The sequence below is a fragment of the Crinia signifera genome, chromosome 1 (genome assembly GCF_055691185.1).
Source record: "Crinia signifera chromosome 1, ASM5569118v1, whole genome shotgun sequence".
Taxonomy (NCBI): Eukaryota; Metazoa; Chordata; class Amphibia; order Anura; family Myobatrachidae; genus Crinia; species Crinia signifera.
Window position 1 is genome coordinate 173,672,788 of NC_139217.1, and position 20,377 is coordinate 173,693,164.

A 20,377-nucleotide genomic window follows, 5' to 3' on the forward strand; every position below is an offset into this window, starting at 1 on the left:
AAGAAGCCCAGTCCCCCCCGCTACAGCCGCCCCGCACATTCATTTACTCACACCGGCGGCCAGGAGCAGGGCAGACAGGGCAGGAGCAGGAGGCGTCAGCAGCAGAGCCGGCCGGAGGGCGGGCGGCCGACGCTGCCAGGTCCGGTCCAGGTCAGAGATGATTCTGGAGCGGGTATGGGCAGTCCGATCTGCGCAGCGTGATGGTCAGAGGTCACGCTGTGCAGGTCGGACTGCCCATACCCGCTCCAGACTGCCGTCTGGGGATCAGGAACTCCTGGGTAGCGTCTGAGCACTCGTTTAGACGCTGCCCGGCATTAGATATGCGCATGCGCATATAATCCCGAAATCCTGGGATTGGATCTTCCAATCCCGGGATTCAAATCCCGGCGTTTTTTAGGCCAAATCCCGGGATCCCGCCGATCCCGATCCCGGGATTGGCCACCCTAGTTGGTACTAGCTTTCTCCACTTTATACTGTAACTCTGCAAGCTTTGATAAATCTTCCCTGACATATCGTTATAAAGTTATATCTATTAGCCGTATATTATTATATGGTAGGTGTTTGGTCATAAGGTCAACAAGTCATTGGCCGATACTGCTTATGGTTGACATAAGCTGTTAAAAATGGTTTTCATGTTTAATACTTTAGCATCCACATGTACTATGATTGGAATGGTAACCTGCCCGAAAGCACGGCAAGTGAAGTGAGCCATGCAAGGGGATGCGGTACACTTATTGGGGCTTCATGTGGTAAAAGTAAAAAATTCACACCCCAAAACCCTTAAAAAAACTAATATCCTCTTTTCCAGTTTCGACAATTTTCATGTCAACCTTTTTTCTTGCCTTGACCTTTCCCTTATGCAAGTCAAACTTTTGGGGTCGACCTAGATACTGTTCATATTTTTACTGTCCACCAAATGAACCATACCCGTTTTAAATTGTGTGGTCTGAATTCACATGCTTTAGTTTGAGAAGTAAGGGATTCCTTATCCTGTATCTAGGCTGTAACATGTTTTCGGTTTATTAAACAGAAGATGAGCAAGGAAGTGATGACATCAAAATGAGAGTTTTCCAATTGTTTTGTTATGATGTTTGTGAGTATGAAAGATTTCTAGGAGGCCAAACCATGACAGCTGCTAATGACACATTCCTTATGCTGCTCTGTAGTAATTAGGAAATGTGATCCTATTTTGCAATCTCAACGAACTTGTCAGGAATCTGTCAATGAGTTTATTATGAGTTACAAAACCAGGGTTGAAGGATTCTAATGAATGTCCTCACAGAAAAGGGCAACAGAAAATGCTGGCCAGCGATGAAGTCCTGCTACTTTTTTTTTTATTGCTGGCCGTTGGGCCAAAATAAAAATAAAAAACCTAGGCATGCCTAAGCATTTTAGGGGAGAGTTGTGTGACGTCGGCAACAGATCGGACATCCCTGTTTTCCTCGCAGCACCGAGTAGGTCACTGGTTATTCTGGCCTTACACTGAGTTGTGCCCAGTGGAAAAAATCATATTTGTGAGGCTGCTAATACATTCACAACCATACAGATCTATTGGCACAGCGTGCACATTAATTTGCATGCCAGAATTTTCCTCTAGGAGGGTGGCATCTTAACAACCCTGGCTGCTGCGAATTTGCGATTGTGCGATCAGGTCTGAATTACTCCCTAAGTATTTCCATAGATTGCAAAACTAATTTGCTTTATACTGAAGACAGGGGACTTCTAATGCTGGCCATACATTAGGGCCAAATGCATGATTTAGATGGCTTGCGCAATTCATTGTGTGTTTTTGTGCACATTGGGGCAGATGTATTAAACCTTAACAAGAGATAAATCCAAGGGTGATAAGGAGAGATAAACGTCCAGCCAATCACCTCCTAACTGCCATGTTACAGCCTGCATTTGAAAAAAGTCAGTACGGAGCTGATTGGCTGGACGTTTATCTCTCCTTATCACCTTTGCATTTATCTCTTGTTAATGCATAATACATCTGCCCCAGTGTGAGGTTTTCTGTAAGATTACAATCCGATGCGTGGACCCGCGGGTCGTGAGATGGATCCTATGATCTGTCAAGAGTGGGTGCAGAACGTAAGTACATGGTTAGCACATCGTGGGGTAGATGTATGAAGCAGTGATAAGGGATGATAAGTGAGCCAGAGGATAACTGGTCCATGGCAACCAATCAGCTGCCCTGTATAATTTTACATTATGCAAATTATAGATGTAACTTCAGTGTTGATTGGTTGCCATGGGCCACTTCTCCTCTGGCTCACTTCTCCTCCCTTATCACTGCTTCATACATCCAGTATGTCAAAATGCACCAAATTGTGAGTGCGGGACTGCTAGGGAGCTACAGTTATAGGGAAATTGTGACACAAATCGGATCAGATACTGGTCGTCCTAATGTATGGCCAGCATAACAGTCCACTGGTATGGGAACAAATTCACATTTTCTGCAATAAAAAAATACTTTAGTTACATCATTACTGACTACACTCAGTGGCCACTTATGACCTCCACAAACGTGGGAGCACTCTCCAATGTTTACACTTCAGGCAAGCTTAGACAGAGATAGCTGCCTGAAATGAACACACATGCTAGCATGAGATGACTTCAGATTGAACTTTTCCCCTCTGGTGCAGATTGTGATAAAAAAACAGCATGTTCATTACATGAGTTTACAGTATGTTGATTTTTTACTTGTTGGACAGCCGCTTTCCTTGTTTACAGTAATAATCAAATGTACTGACTGGGTCAGGAATTATTCCATACATTTCTACAAAGGGAAATCCTGAAAACATGACCTATTACTATTCCTTCTTACATTTCTGATTCCTTCTTGCCCACTAGAAATGCGGACTGCTGTCATACAGTTGTGTGCACATTCATCTTACATGCAATGCATATGCGTTATGAAAATGCCAGGTAGTTGTTTGCCAGGCTGGCACAAAAGAGGGTAGTCAGGCTTCAGCAGTTCTCACACATGGGGTAGTCAGTTGGGTTGGCATGGTAAACAAGTAGCTAGTCAGAATTAACCCAGGTTATTAGACATGCAGGTAGTAGTTAATTCAGGCTCAGGTAGCCGAAGCTTAGCAAACAAACTATTAAAAAGTTTCAGTCTGTGCCAAACAGTAAACATCCAACATGAATTCATAAAGGTTGTGGTGGCCATTTTGGGCAAGCTGAAAGGTAAGGTAAAAAACAAGTACAGTTAGTTACATTAGCGACCTCTTTTGGCTACAGGTGAAGGTGTTGAAGACTATATACCTAGGAACTACTGTATACTGTACAGTATCTTCTTACTTTAAAACATCATTACAGTGCACAAAAATGTGAATTCAGCCGACTGCAACACAAATTTGGTTGTCTAGTGTTATATTACTGGGAAACCTCTAACTTTATAAAACATGGCAACTCAGTAGCGCAGCTCCTGCTGGGGTGACAAGCAGAAGAAGTTACATACTGTACATTTTAGTATGAACCGGATTTCTGCTGGCTTTAAATCATACTTGCTGACTTTTTAAAACTCCTCTCCGGGAGAAGCCCGGAGAGGAGTGAAAGGGGGGCGGGAAGAGGCTACGTTGTGGGGGGGGGGGGGGGGGGGCGGGGGGGGGCCTGATGTCACTAAGCCCCACCCCCATGTCTCCACAGCAATTTGCAGGTCAGTGGATGGTGGGCGGGGCTAAAATGACACAAAATGACGCGAATCGCATCATTTTAGCTAAGCCCCCTGCGAGCATAAATTAAGATAGCAAGATCATTGGCAAAAGCAATTGAATAGCTGTCAACGGGTATGCTCACTCATAATGTGCTTGCTTATTTTTTGCACCTCCCAGAGTGCATAATATCACAGTGGGGGGTAAAAACATGGTGGCGTAATTAGAAAGAAAATGTGCCCTAGGGGCCCCACCCACATAAAAAGAAAGACAGAGAAAAATACAAAGGTTTCTTACTCTACTAGTAAATTTGGGAATGTTCCAGACATTCCGGGAAAGTTTACAGGTATCGCTTTATGCATTTCTTCTCCATGTTCCATTGCCGGCTGCTTTACTGTTGAAACCTCATAGCTGGATTCTGGGAATTTGTCACTGAATGTTACACTCGTGTTTAGGGTAACACTCCTTCCTTGTTCCTCATTTTCAGAAAGTCCTCTTAGATCTGTCATTTGTTTTTGTTTTTACTTCAGATAAAAGTGATTTTGTGTTTTGTCTCTGCACTAATGTAACTAATGACTAAGCTCTAAAGCATCTGTTGAAACTAAACTGCAGATGAACTTTAAATACAGTTTGTTATGTGTAATGATTTAAAAGCCATGAGAGCTGTAAATTGTTAAGTCAGGGGATGACGGTTGACTTTGATATCATTCATCTTACTTTTCTGTGTATAATTAGAGCAAGATGTTTACAATTCTAACCCCCATGTGTGTTTCCATTCAGAACTTCATTCTTAAAGAATATACCTTGTGCATACTCTAGATCAGTGGTTCCCAAACTGTGTGCCTATGGCTGGGCACCATGTTATACCATGAGGCTCTTGCAGGGGTGCCTGGGGTTGGTGGTCCAGGACCAATTCAAACACTTTATACTCAAATTGAAAAGCAAAACCAGTGCCAATCACCCAAGGCAGTCCCATTGGGCCGTATTCCCTCACGCCAGGGAAAGGAACATGTCAAACAAGCAACGGTTCAAACCATACTTGCCTACTTTTGAAAACTAGTTTCGGGCACATTATAGTTGGTAATATAATTTTTCAAAGGAGGTGTGTCATGATCCACTCAAAGGGCATGTCTAGTTCCATGGTGAGGGAGTACGCATCATGCACCACGGGAGTGGGCATTGTGCAATCGCATGCCCACGATATGGACACAATCTGCCGCACGACCTGTTGAGATTGGATGGTTAGGTCCAATCTCATTCTGGTGTATGGGGGCCTTAACAGTAGTTCAATTTTTGCACCTCTGCTAGAATACTAAGCAGCCTTGTCTTTATTGTCTTAATATTTGCAATTGTTGCTAGCTACAGGAAGCCAAGCTTCCAAGAAGTAGTCAGTTTATACCTAATATATTTACATGGGAATACAGTCCCAAAGGGTTTCTGGGAACATAATCAGCAGCAGCCTAAAAACCAGATCCATGAGAACAGAAAAAATGGCCTGTGGGTGTACACATGTATTTTAATCTGCTTCCCGACATATGAATAACATGTTGGAGCACCATCTCCATGATTTTCCCTGGTCACAGAGAATGTGCTGGAATAGATTATGTCTATGCACTGTGCTCCTTATAATAATTGCAGCATCTGCACTACTATTACTATCATCATCATCATCAACAATAGGGGACGTGTGAAAGCTCACCACTAACCAAATGTAAGCCAACTTGTTTTCTTCAATTCTATAGGGTGGGTACAGTGCAATATATCACTAACTACCGCTCCACAAGAGTAACAAAGTTTTAAACATGTATACAGATAAATAGTTGTGTATGATTGTATAGGAATTAATGCAACAGGTGCAAATTAGAACAGTCACATATAACATCAGTTAGTCACAAGAAATCAGATAGGGGTAGAAAAAAGTCACACAGACATAAAAAGAAGACTGATACGCATAATGCAGGGTAGGTGTAGTTATTTTGGCTAATAACTTCCACGGGTTGTATATTACACCCTCACAAGGTACCAGGTGAGGCAGACATATTGTGCACAGTTCAGAGATGACACACAATGTAGTGATGACAAGCTTCCTAATGCAGTAAAAGTCAGTTGTATGTATTTTTCATTCCATCTGCGAGCATACCAGGCGAGGCAGCCATGTTTAGTGCACTATGAAGGTTACACTGTGGGAGGTAAGCCATCGAAGGATCCAAGGCATGTATGTAACAACGGATTAATGTGTAGTATTATATCCCCCGCATGGAAAAATCCATCCTGCTGTGGACGAACCACCCAAGTCAGCCATCTGGGGTGCACTGCGTAGGTTGTTGCTGGCACGGTGTGCAATAAATGGAGAAGTACATTACAGTAATAGCCCGCGATGTGGTGGAAGTATGCTGTAAGTAAAAAAAATTAACATAGTAAAAACACATTTTGAGGTAACCAACGGATGAAGGAAAAGTGAGATAGCTAATTATTTGGATTATATATATATATATATATATATATATATATATAGACGGGCGTGGGGGCGGCGGCACTCGGAAATAAGACACAGCAGGCAGTTGAATTCCTGACGTTTCGAGACCTCTAGGTCCCTTTATCAAAGGTGCATGTGAGAACGATGCACCTTTGATAAAGGGACCTAGAGGTCTCGAAACGTCAGGAATTCAACTGCCTGCTGTGTCTTATTTCCGAGTGCCGCCGCCTCCACGCCCGTCTGCATATCTGACTATCTGTCAGTTCGGAGGGCACCGGATTATTTGCTGACTCCCTGGGTGGGAGAATACATTGCTGCCATCGGAGTGGAGTGCCGTCCCAGGACAGTCTATATATATATATATATATATATATATATATATATATATATATATGTCCTGGTCTCCTGGGAGCAGTATGGTCAGGTGTGAGAAAGTGAGTAGCACCCTCACATCCAATAGAGGTAGTAGGCTTGATTCCAACTTTGTCATGATAAACTGTTAGCAGTGGCCACATAAAGATACTGAGTGGCAGTGTTTGAAAAGGTGTTTAATTTGAGACACTAGAGCAGTCCGAAGTCCAAATCCAGTTCAAACTCCAATTACACTTCTACCCCCTTCAAATGCAACCTGCCCAAATGCAGACCAAGGCCTGATTTCAGAGCTTGGACATTTTTCTCTTAAATACTACATAATATAGGGGAGGAGATGCTCTAAAGCAGTAAATGCAGTAAAAACTCCGTTATCAGGGTTTTACCGCATTTTCGCATGCTCTCAAGCCTGCACGCCGGAACAGCGCTGCTGAGGGAAGCAACAGCTTTTGCTAGCGGTTCCCTGTAGAAGCTTATGGGCTTCTCACCGCAGCGCTGTGTGAGGGATCCATCACCTATCCCTTCCAGCATGCCCCGCGGCCGGCGACGGCACTCTGCACATGCGCCGAGGGACTCCCAAGTCTTAGACCTGGAAGTCCAGCAACGGTGCTGTATCGCAAAGGACAGCTCATAACGCAAGAGGTGTCCTTTGATTTACTAATCGCATAGGTTAGAGCATAAGCGATTAGTATTGATGCGGAGGGGAGCAAAAACGGGCAGCGGATGTTAGAACATCCCACCCTATATCAGCTAGGACAGGGGCTGGTGTTGTTCAGCAATCTATCACTCCCTTTACGCTGTGTCCCCGCTGTCACACTCCTCACTGCGTCACTGCTGTCACTCTTCCCGCATCCCTACTGTCACTCTCCTTGCTGTCACTCTTCCTTTCCACAATGCCACGCCTCCTTTTTGGTGCAGGTCCATACTACAAGAATATTTGATTCTGGGACCATCCATTACCATATTTCTAGATTAGCCAGTGCCAAGTATACCAAGTGACTGTTACATGAATCAGATCCGCATTATAATACAGTAATAAGGTAGCTGGCATTTATATTGGCAAATAAAGGAAAGGTAAACATGATACAGAACATGTGAAATCTGTTCATTTATTTTTAGTTATATTAGCAAATATCCCATTACTACAATGGTTGCATTTGAAGAATTATAACCAGTTGTGTTCTTTAGTTTCAGATCTAAGAAATATAACTTTTTCAGATTTTTCTTTCTCCCAAATTGAATTTTGCTAATGAGAGTTTCCCTTTAATATATCTTCTTTTTAATAATGTTTTAATAAATGAATTGTTCAGCATAATCTTTTTATATCTGGGTATAAATTGCCATAGGGTTATGCTGCAGTTAGGACTCAGACACTGTTAAAATGCAATATATGTCAGCTAAAATCTAAATAGACAGCTTAATCTCAATCTTATGGTGCCCATACACATTTATTTATGAAACAGAACATCATTTGCAAATCACAACCGTATTAATTTAGTCTATAAAAATATAAGCAAAAACTTTTTGTCAGAGAAGGTTTTTTCTGTGACTAAAATGTGACGATAATGAAAATAGGATTTTTTTAATAACGAAAATGTTGAGCAATATTCGTCCATGTTGTTGTGACTAAAATTGACTAGATGAAAATACTGTATAATTTTTGTCAGGACACCACGTTTCGAGTCATTTTTTTTTTTTTTTTTATTCTTTAATTAGTAATACTGTATTTGTTGCAGTTTTATCCATCCTCTCTGGCCCTAGATTTACTTATTTGCACTGCAGCTGCGCAGTTTATGTAGCTAGCTATTTTGTTACCTTTAGCTAACTAGCTATACATTATAATATGCATCCTCACAGCTACATTTTATTTTGCAGTAGACTAGTACGGTACTACTTGTATAGGGCAGGTTGTATTTTTCTTTAATTATTTAGATTAAAATTTAGAATAAAAAAAAAAAAATTGTATTCTTGAATTGATATTTGCAGAAAATAAATGACCTGCTGTGAAGGAAATAGCATTTTTTTGCACTTGTTTGATACCTAGATTACTAAATACACAGTGAAAGGTATACAAAGTATTCAAGGGAATGATCTTCAGCAAAATCCATTACAGTATCAATAAACAGTATCAATAACCGAGCTATGACTGTATCATTGACTAAAATTAGTCGAAAATGTTCATCAAGAATCCACTGACTAAAACGTGACTAAGACTAAATTAAAAAATTTGACAAAAATTTGACATTTCATTTCAGCAAATTTTAGGAAAGTGACAAAGACTAAAACTAAATTGAAAATCCCTGACAAAATTAACACTGAATCACAATTGCTTTGGGGAACAAAGATGCTCACAATGGAGGATTGGGACATACACATTGATAAATAAAACTGCTGCACTGCAATTCCTAGTATTTCACATACACCTGCATTGTTTCTCTGCGATAGTCTCATTTTCTGGAGTAGAACCGAGATAGATAGTGAAAAGGAGACTTTTGCTGTATCGGTGTTGTATCTAATTGCAGTGCACTAATGTGTTTGCCGATAGAAGGCGCAGAGTTTTACCTAATTGCAAATGTGTAGTGAATGGCTTCACCTCAGTATCTACATTCCAGGAAAGTTGTTTAGTACAGTGAGATGCATGATTAGACACAGTGCCGCTACAGTCTCCTTTTCATTTGGGCACACCTTATATATATATATATATATATATATATATATATATATATATATATATATATATATATATATATATATATATATACAATTTAGTAATTGAAGACTATGGATGTAAAGCAGTAAAATGATATGTTGGTGAAAGTCAATGCTGGGCTCTGCTGTAACAACCTTGTGCATGCCCCCGCTCCCTGGATTAGTACATACTGTATAAGCAGTACACAAAAGATTCAATAGTCCATACCACCAGTTCTCACTGTAAACCCTCTGTATTGTTATTACTAACATGGTGTCCTTATTCTTTTCTTACAGATGAACTCACAGTGCCTGCACTTTACCCGGGTAGCCCTGAAGTGTGGGCGCCGTACCCCCTCTACCCAGCGGAATTAGCACCTGCTCTACCTCCTCCTGCTTTTACCTATCCTGCTTCACTGCATGCCCAGGTAATTGATACCAATCAGCCACGTCCTCACTCTGTATCCCACCTGCCCTTTCCTGGTACCACCGTGCACTCCACACACTAACCCTTGTTCTACCGTCTAACTGGCTCACTACAAGGAGGCGCACCGTGCCTTTCTTGTCCTCATTCATCTCGAGACTCTCTTCATGTGGTGGGAACCCTACATCTCTGATTTTTACATCTAGGTTTAATCATCACCCCACTGGCTCAGATTTATGGGCATCTGCAAGGTTCAGTTAATCATATTCTATATAGTTTAATGAACAATATTTTTAAAATGATGAAGAGAATGTTCTCATGTAATACAAAGACCAGTGTACTCAGAAAGGGATGTTGCATTTTGGTGCTTATTAGATCATATTACTCAGAATGTTGCCTTGATTCAGAAAGTGCGTAATGACTACTGTAATAATGTCTAATATTGTGGGACCACAAGTTTGGTTATTGGCAGAAATACAAATTATTATTGTTTATATAACTGTGAAATATTTAACTCTATAACTCACATTTTTCAGGATCTAAAATAAATTAGAAATAATAGCATCAAAACAATAAAATGTATTTATTCACCTGTTCGATAATGGAGCTCTTTGAGATCATTTTCTGTAATGGACCAATCTGCCCCTAATTGTCGCAGAATCAAAGACATCCCTTGTCTAGCGGTAACCGCTCTTTGTGCCTCGGCGTGCAGCTCATGGCAGTCATGATATAAAAGGTTGACTGTTAAAAGGTTGACAATGTCTAGGTTTACCCCAAATGGTCACAATGGACATGGACTACTTAGACAAAAGGACTACACAAGAGAAGGTCGACATGGAAATGATGGACCCATGGAAAGGTTGACATGGGTTTTGTAAGTTGGGGATATTCTTTGTCAATTTGTAAGGTTTCTGAAAATGTGTGTTGGTCCTGCGCTATGTGGAGCTGCTCTTATTATGGGGAAATTCATAAAGTCCAAAGGACGCTAACAGATGTATAGATAATAAATGGGATGTAAGGTGAGTCGTACCTGTAAGGTAATTCATTTAATTATTCTTTTTCCTCACATTACAACCCATGTATTATCTAAACATCTTTTAGCGCTCTTTTGCATTTTATGAATTTGTAGGTTTCAGCACATAAACCTACAATTAGTGTAACAGGTACCCTGGTATTCGGGTTCCCAAATGGATTCGAAGTGGATGGTCAAGTATGAAAAACTGTAAAACAAAGAAACCCCCACAACCTCACATCGCCATATGTTGTGTGGACCATTGCCATGTTGACCATTTAACCGCATTGATCAAATGTACGTCAACCATATGGTGTTGACCTATTGACCAGATGCCCTTCCTGATGTGACAAATCTATGGTCCTTATGAATGGCATAAAAATGCAAATCTTAATTATCATCTATATATACTTTATATGTCTAGTGCAGGGGTGGCCAACTGGTCAGAGGGAAAGAGCCGAAAAATATCGGTAGTCAAGCTAAAGAGCCGACATCATGCGCGCGCCGAAGGCACATGCGCCAAAAAAAGGAACGTAGTCTATTTTGACCCCTTGGGTGGGTGTGATACAAATATGCCTCCAATAGTGCAGTGCCATATATACATATAATTTACACAAAAGGTTTTTCTGGATTGACAGTGCGCTGGGTCGCTGCCTTAAGTAGTGTTGGAAAGTATGAATCACCTTACATACAAAGCACAAATCCAAACAAGAGAAATACCAACACTGTCCTCTAGGCGCTGCTCAACAGGGGTTTTCTCCACAGGCTCATAGGACAAATACCCAAAAATACAAAAGAAACAAAAAACAACAATAGTGTGATATTGTTAAGGTAGACTCTCCACAATCCTAGATCAGTATATTCCAATCCTTAATAGGGGGACTCGTACCCTTTCAGTTGGTCTACTTTTTAGGGTAGACTTAAATAGCTTGCATGGGGGCGGTCAAATCACCGTACAGTATGTTACTGTATACATCCTTGCTGGCGGGTCGCCAGAACGTACGCGCTGGCGACCCGCCAGCAGCCTCGCCAGCGAGGAGACTGAGACTGAGACTAGCGCGACGGAAACCCTGTCCGTCTCCGCCTCAGGGAGACGGACAGGGTTAGGGGGGTTAGGGGGGGGTGCGGGCAGGCGGCGGGGACCCCGGGTTACCGCCGGCGGGGACCCGGGGGAACGGATCGAAGCGCCGTCGGAAGGGGACGCGCGCGCCGCTCGTGCGCGCGCGTCCCCTTCTCACCATCGCCATGGCGCTGGCGGGGGATGGCGGCTGGCGACGCCAGCGCCATCCCCTGCAAAGATGGGACCTGACCCATCTGTATGATTGCCACGTGGTCCACTCTTTCACTTGTGGCATATGAAATACGCGTTTCCTGACCACATTGGTCTCTTTGTCAAGGCAAAGAGACCATTGTGGTCAGGAAACGCGTTGGCCGTGGAGTGGGGGGCAAGGAACTTCGGACTTTACATCAGAAGAGGCTGCAGGACGCCTGTGTCATACCATCTGCCTTTGTTGTCTGCATTTTCTGTGTGGACAATACTGTTTGGTGAGAGTTTCAAATCCCTGCTGTATGTATTTTAAATTGTATGTGAATAAAGCGGTATTACACTATACCAGCTTTTTTTATTTCATATGCCACAAGTGAAAGAGTGGACCACGTGGGAATCACACGGTGATTTGACCGCCCCCATGCAAGCTATTTAAGTCTACCCTAAAAAGTAGACCAACTGAAAGGGTACGAGTCCCCCTATGTCCATTAAGGATTGGAATATACTGATCTAGGATTGTGGAGAGTATACCTTAACAATATCACACTATTGTTGTTTTTTGTTTCTTTTGTATTTTTGGGTATTTGTCCTATGAACCTGTGGAGAAAACCCCTGTTGAGCAGCGCCTAGAGGACAGTGTTGGTATTTCTCTTGTTTCCATATATACATATGCCCCAATAGTGCCAGATACACATATGCCCCCCACGGTGCCAGGTATGCACCACACGGTGCCGGGTATGCCCCCACAGTGCCAAAAAGCTGGTATGCCCCCACAGTGCCACAAACTGCTTTGCCCAAACAGTGCCACAAACTGCTATGCCCCCACAGTGCCATAAACTGCTATGCCCCCACAGTGCAAATTTCCCAGCAGCAGCACTCACCTTTGTTGCTGCTGCTGCCAGGCAGGGAGAGGACAGTCTGGTGTCCCCCTGCAGTCCTCCTGACATGTCACCTATGGGAGGAGAGCACAGCACACCGCGCGTCTCCTCCCCCTCACTTCCCTGTGACTGGGCCGTCCACCAATCAAAGCTCGCTGGCCGGCTCCTGATTGGCTGCTGGCCCGCGAGCTCTGATTGGCGGATGGCCCAGTCACAAGGATGCACAGTAAGGGGTAGGAGAGATGCGCGATGCACGCTCTCCTCCCATCAGAAGGAGAAGGGATTCAGGGAACCGGCAGCAGAGGGGACTGGGACAGACGGTGGGCGGCGGGCAGCAGTGGGAGCAGGAGCCGCACTAAAAAGGGGGAGAGCCGCATGAGGCTCAAGAGCCACAGGTTGGCCACCACTGGTCTAGTGTCTGTGAGTCTCCGAAACACTGCCATCTGCTGGCAGAAAGTGAAACTACATCTCAACAGCAGACAATGAAACGCTCTCCTCCTCATTGTGCCATGAAACTCCCATTCTGGATATTGACAGTGTATGCCAATATCCAGAGTTCTACTGTTTAACCTACAATAAATAAGTAATGTATGTTTGGTGTTTACAAAATCAACAATTACCAATTGCATTGTCATCTGATTGCCTGTGATGAACAGACTGCTGCTGCTTAGACAATATGGGGGAAATGTAATAGGATGAGAATAAGATTCAGAAAGTGAGAGATTTGGTAAAAAAAACTCCAGTTTTTTTAAAGCGACAATCATTTACACTGCAAACCCAGTTTGATTTTGCACTGTAAATGATTGCCGATTTAAAAAAACTGGAGATTATTTACTAAATCTCTCACTTTTTGAATCTCTCATCCTATTGCATTTCACCCTATGAATCAGTTTTTAATATGTTCCATGTGTTGTATTAGAGATTTTTTTTCAATAAGTTTTACAAAATGACAGTGCCCCAGGATTGTAGCTCATATTTACAATACAAATATATAATACAAAGCAAAATACAATTTTTGAACACAGAAGGATTACATATTGGTCCTTATTCTGGTTCACTCGCAAAGGCATATTCCTTCTCAAATGGACAAAACCATGTGCACTGTGGGGGGGGGGGGGCATATGTAACAGTAACATTTGCAGAGAGATTTAGATTTGGGTGGGTTATTGTCCTGAAGACGGGCCCCCGAAAGTAAATATTTTTTGTTCAAGCCCCGAAGCAACGTCCCTTTATTCAATTCTACATACAACAGAGGTACACCCCCTAAATGGAAGGGCACATGGGCAGACTAAAGTCACAACTGAGCAAGTGCTCCAAAAGGTAGTGCCGGATCCCTGTTATATATATATATATATATATATATATATATATATATATATATATATGTATATAGTAGGGGGCACCAAGCTCCAACCTGACTCCAGGTGATTGGCATGAACTTTGAACTTATTGTAAAGCGCAACGGAATATGCTGCGCTATATAAGAAACTGTTAATAAATAAATAAACTTATGCCCTTAATTCATTGCTTACAAATAGTAGTTGCACTTGAGAGGTACCTTATTGCACTTTGTGTTTATGACCCTTATTGTGTAGAACCGAAGTTTATATCCTTTGAAATAGCCCAGACTCATCTATATAAAGGTTACAGCATTACAGTAATAAATAAATAGATTGCATACTGTACCACTGTCATTGCTTGCCCTTACCAGTGTAAATGGTATTCTCTCCCTTACTGCGCTGAGCCAGTTTGTAACGGGATACCAAGTCATTCACACGTCTGTTACACAGTTTTCGATAGACCATAACAGCTTGAAGCTCAGCCCAGTAATTGATTTAATGAATACAGATCAGTCCAGCATCATTTCCTCTTAACCATCCATGGAAATAAAACATAGATTTTCAGAAACATGAACCAATGAGGCAAGACTGGGCCAAAATCCAAAAAATACATAGCGTTTGGTATACTGGTATTTAACTGAAAGGAAATAATACACAATCTTAACCTATACAATGTGTCATGCTGTCACAGTTTCAATATACTGGCGATGAGATACAGTATAAATGTACATATGAGGGTAATTTATGTATATGCAGGCTGTCTTCTCTGAGGCGTATGATGTCATTTACATGTTGTGTGTCATAGAATACCTCAGAATGGAAACAGGATGATTGCATATCCCTGATGGCTAAGCACCAGATAGAGAAAGTGATTTCATTATTTAAGCATAGGCTGTGATTGGATATGTGAGAACGCTGTACAGGCCTTAACGACAGCTTTTGTTAAACTCAAAACAATTCACAGGAGTGTAGAGACTTTTTTTTTAATCTCCTGACACACATGAGGTTCATAGCTAATATGCTAAACAATGCCCCCTCCACGCACGCACGCACATACGCACGCACACACACACACACATGCGTGGGAATTGTCATGGAGAGAAGGAAGTATCCAGCTGAGGTTTGCAAATTCTTCTCCGCTGTCTAACCTATGATTGCTTGACAAATGGTGTTGAGTTGCTATTAGATTACACCTTCTCTTGCTATTTATGTACCGACCCAGGAAGAACTGGTTCATACATTCGAGAGAGGTAAAGTGGTGAAGTCGTCCATAGCAACCATAGCATCTAGCTTTCACTTATATAGCAATTCTGTTATTGGTTGCTATGGGTGACCTCTGCACTTTATCTGTCTCAAAGGTTTGATACACCCTCTCCTCTAGTGTGTAGCAAACAGATCACAAAGAAGGTTTACGAAGCTATTTCTATAGATTCAAAGAAGGTACTACACATTGGGGGGAACTATTTCACATGGGATGTTGCTATGGGCCACCAATCAGAATCTACTTGTTATTTATTTATTTAGAACCTTCTAGAAGATAATAGATAGTATCTGTATCATTTTGTTTCCCATAGTAAACATCCCATGTGAAATAGAACTCCCATCCTAGTAAATTTCAAGTATGGGGGAAGTGTTGCTACGTAGGCTGGCCCTGGTGCTTCCCCTCACAGATCTATGCTCACCATGAGGGGTAGGCCTGGGAGAGATCCTGGTGATCTCAGCAGCAGGGGTGGTGGGCCTGATCCAGGTGTTCTCATGGCAAAGGTGAGTTAGGAGCTGATTGGCTGGCTGTGTATACTCTCCATTTTATCACTTTTTGAAGCTTAATACATTTGGCCCTCAGAGAGTGGACACAGCTCCTAAGTGCCATTTCACAGGCTATGTTTGAAAAATTACAACTAGGAGCTGATTTGATAGTACTTTTATCTCTGTCAACTTTATTTCTCACCAAGTGCCATATGCACTAAGCTTCAAAAGTGATAAAATGAAGAGTGATAAACAACTAACCAATCAGCTCCTGCCTGCTATGCCACAGACTGTGTTTGAAACATGTCAGGCAGGAGCTGATTGGTTGGTTGTTTATCACTCGCCATTTTATCTCTTTTGAAGCTTAGTGCATCTGGCCCCAAGTCTTAGTACACACCAAAGTACCAAACAACCAGCTCCTAGTTGTCATTTTTCAAACACAACCTGTAACATGACAGTTAGGAGCTGATTGGCTGCTAATTTTTTTCTATTCTCTTTCTCTCCAAGGCTCAGTACATATTATATACCCTATTATTAGTCTATGAATCACGGGTGCCAGATGATGCTCCAACAGTCAGAATCCCGACTGACAGGGGCTTTTCTCCCTCGTGGGGGACCACGACCCCCATAGATGGAGAATAGAACCTGTGGCAAACCCAGTGAGCCACCAAGCTGTTAGCGTGGTGAGCCCACAAGGGGCATTTTAGCACTTGCGCCCCCCCCCCCCCCCATCGGAGTTCCAATGTTGCTATACTTACTGTCGGAATCCCGACGGTCATACCACTCCATGAGTTACAGACCAGAATGTTACAATGAATATGGGTCTTTTTTGGTCTGCTCAGCCTCTGACACAGGAGCAAATCAAACCTTTCATTGCAAATGGTCAAGGATCTGATCAGTTTTGGAAATGGAGTCTGCATTTTTGCAGAGGCAGAATTTATAAATAAAGAAATGCCAAAGGAGTAAGGTGATGGGACAGTGGTAGGTAATAATTGTAATAAGCCCTTGTCAAGACTCAGTGAACCAATAAGATTGGTCAGATCAGCTATAAAAGCAACAACCACCCCCAACTTTAACACACCTTCAGAAATACTGCCAGAAGCCATACTGTAGCTTCCTTCCTATTCCTTCCAATAAAACAGTGTCAGGCCATACTGACGGGACAGTGACTAAATTAGGTGGCTAACCATGTAGTTATGGGAAATAGAAGCTTGCAGATAAAACTCAGTGTCCTTTCTATACAGTGGTGGACAGGTGAATGATACAGGAGAGAAGCAAAGTCCTGCTCAACTATTGAGAGAACAAAGGAGTAGGTACATCATCATAGTAAATATTGTTGGAATTTCCCATGTGAGCTATGACATTTGGCTAGCTTGGCAGGATTCAGAAATGCATTAAGAGGCCACATTGCGATGAACTAATCACCATAGAGGCTGAGCGTTGCAGAACGGATCCCATTTACCTGTCACAACTAGCTAAGTTCATTCCCTGCTGAGCAGAGGTTTCCAGGTACAGCCCTGATCAGTTCAAGGTTATTTTTAAGCTGCCTTACATCAGCCCTTATGCTTTTCATCAGATACCTAAATGAATTCCATGTTTAGAAGTAGATATTTACTAATTAGTTGTGTAGGTCTCCTATCATAAAGGCTCATTCATACCTCTGACAGCACATGAAAGATGAAGATGCCCTTTATTTGCCTGGGAACATTGTGTCAGCACTCCTCCTAAGTACGCTGCGGTTCAGTGAACAGGATGAAAGAACATTGAAGAAAGCACATATACAGTGTTATTTCACCTTAATAACTGGAGAGAAACTTCTCAGTGGATAAGCAATAAGGCACTACCCAGTATGAATTGCCTGTTGACATCTTGATAAAGCTGTAAGCCTCATGTTATGTTCTGTTAACCCAGTTCATGTCTGTCTTGGCCAGACCTGGACAATATTGACAGAAATTCTGACTGAACAATGTTCAGTTGTATGAAAACTGAAATAGTTTGACCACTGATCCATGCTGCTGGAACCCACCTGTGGCATTTCAAAGAAAACTGTGGTTAAGGAAAAGTCAATCAATACATGATTATCTTTCTTTTGATTAATTTAAGAGTATTACATGCAGGACATTCTAGATTACTAGTTAAAAGCCCATTAAAATTATGGCTTTGTTCATCCCTATAAGCTCCTACCTCCAATCTCTGTCTTCACAGCTTCCTCTGTCCATATACAGGAATTTTGTAACATATCATTTTGGTTTCACTTTCTGTTAATTTGGTCCATAGAGTGGCCTCTAATGGTCACGTGGAACTTCAACTAAAAAAAAAAAAAAGTGCGGAAGATTTAGCCTTTAATATATAATTATGATGTTTTCTCAATTTAGAAAAAAATGTTCTTTGAAGTGTGTCTTTCACCTAAATAGAATGGATTTTAATAGGCGTATTCCATGAAGATTGCACCAGATCACAAAATGGCTACATTCAATTGGAATCATTTGTACATCACAAAATGGCCGATATATATTAATCACATAATTATCTTTAGAGAAGATTTTGTTTATTAATTATTCCATCTAGATTTACAACATACAGTAGCTAACTGATATGCAGGGAAAGATTGCGGTATTTGTGAAATAGTTATGAAAACAAATGAACCTAATTCTGTTGGGCAAGCGAATCAAATTTGGACTTTGTATTGTGGAGTTAGTCAATGGCATACAGAAGGGGTATATTTAGGATTATTCTCTTTTCTCGCAGAGTTTCACTTAGTCAATACTAAAATTCTCAATGATTCTGGAGCTGTTGGTGTGAACCAATGAAGTGGTATGATTAAATCGGTGCATGATAGCGGTTTTGGCCCTCCCCTCGACTCAGGGTCACATGTACATCAAGCACCTTGCATCCATTAGATATACCGCAGTGATGCAGTCCAGCCTCTCCGCACTTGTATGATTAAATGATGGTATTTATAAATAATGCTAAATCTATGATGAGAAAAACTGAATAGTTTTATTTTAATGAAATATGTTTTTCTAATATGGTAGAAGCTGAAGTTTGAGGTGACATATCGGGGCAAATTTCTGGCCATTATGGGACAGACATTTTGTTTTTTTATGCTTGAACCTCTAAGGGATTCAAGCTAAATCAAGTGATATTTTCCTGTCCATATATCCCATAATGCACCAGCTATTTCTGTCTCTAGTTTAGCATTTCACACAGGGCTGACAAACAATTACACAGGCCATAAAGGTGGTGCACACATTGGAGTGCACACTATTTAAATATCCTTGCTAAGTTTAGGTTAATGCAACATAATATACTTAAATGCTAAATAAATACAAGACATCTGGAAAATCCTGGGGAAAGTGTTTGCATGTACAGTAAGTGTCAGATACTTTCCATTGCCTAACTTGCAGCTATCGAGTATATTCGAGCCGTGGGTCTGATCAGAGATGTACGGAAATGTATTCGCAGCTGTGAATGTGTATACAGTGACTGTGGGAAAATATGAAAATGCTGCAGCCACCTGGATTTGTTAAAATGCCCATCGGCAGCTTAGCGAGTCCTAGAGGCTACATATAAAAATAGGGGGCCAGATTCCCTAAGCTTCAAAAGTGATAAAATGATAAACAGTGATAACAGCCAGTCAATCAGCTCCTGCCTGCCATGCTACAGACTGTGTTTGAAAAATGTCAGACAGGAGCTGATTGGCTGGGTGTTTATCACTCTCCATGTTATCACTTTTGAAGCTTTAGAGAATCTGGACCACTGTGTTGCTCACAGGTCAGTCATCGGACTTCTGTGTAGCCCTGTGGTTGTGTAGCATGGAGGCAGGAAGTGAGATGCTTAAACCATTGTTACTGCATACGGGATCGAAGGTGCAGGTTGCGACACCCCCAAGAGCGGTCATGAAATGCCTGCAGGTTTGCTACCACTCCCCGTTGCCTCCCCCTAAATGGTCCCTGGCTGTCAGTCACTTTGCAAAGCTCCTTCACAAGACCATCACAGCTCATACACAGGGCGACTCAGACACATGCAAAGTTGGGATATAATAGCTCCACTTCAGAATCAGGCCTTATGTTACTCAATAAGTAAGAAGTAACAAAAAGCTTTGCACTGACAGGAAGTTTAGATTTGGCTTTTATTCTTTTTCACCTTGTACTTGTACAAAGCTTTTATGAAGCTGCAGCCATATCATTCTAAATTGTCATAACTTTATATGAAATAAATCTGTCATAAATATTTTGTTATTTAGAGTTTGATGTTCAGGACTCAGTCACTTATGTGTGGGGGCGAGAGTATTTTTCTATTCTTAGCTGTCCAGCTGCAGCGCATCTTGTACCGCTAGTCCACTCCTATCAGCAAGTGACGGCTGCTAATATTGTGCTGTGGGCATGTACAGTTATTTGTAGTTGCACCTGTGCTTGTTCCTAACAGATGTAGCTGACATTTACATATAACAATGGCACTCGGATAATAAAGATGGTGTCAGCAGTCACTACAATACCGGAAAATAAAAATCTTGTTCTG

The 20,377-nt window shown here is 41.8% G+C and overlaps 1 protein-coding gene across 2 annotated transcripts in view; it reads left to right on the plus strand.

Annotated features, from left to right (window-relative positions):
• The window catches only part of RBPMS (RNA binding protein, mRNA processing factor), a 223,384-nt gene that overhangs the window by 141,454 nt on the left and 61,553 nt on the right, over positions 1 to 20,377 (plus strand). The window contains exon 6 of one of the 2 annotated variants that reach the window (XM_083177439.1): positions 9,487 to 9,617. The exons of the other annotated variant lie outside the window; for it this stretch is intronic. Coding sequence (XP_083033565.1) covers positions 9,487 to 9,617 — 131 coding nt within the window. The remainder of the gene's footprint in view (positions 1 to 9,486; positions 9,618 to 20,377) is intronic. 2 annotated transcript variants of the gene reach the window in all.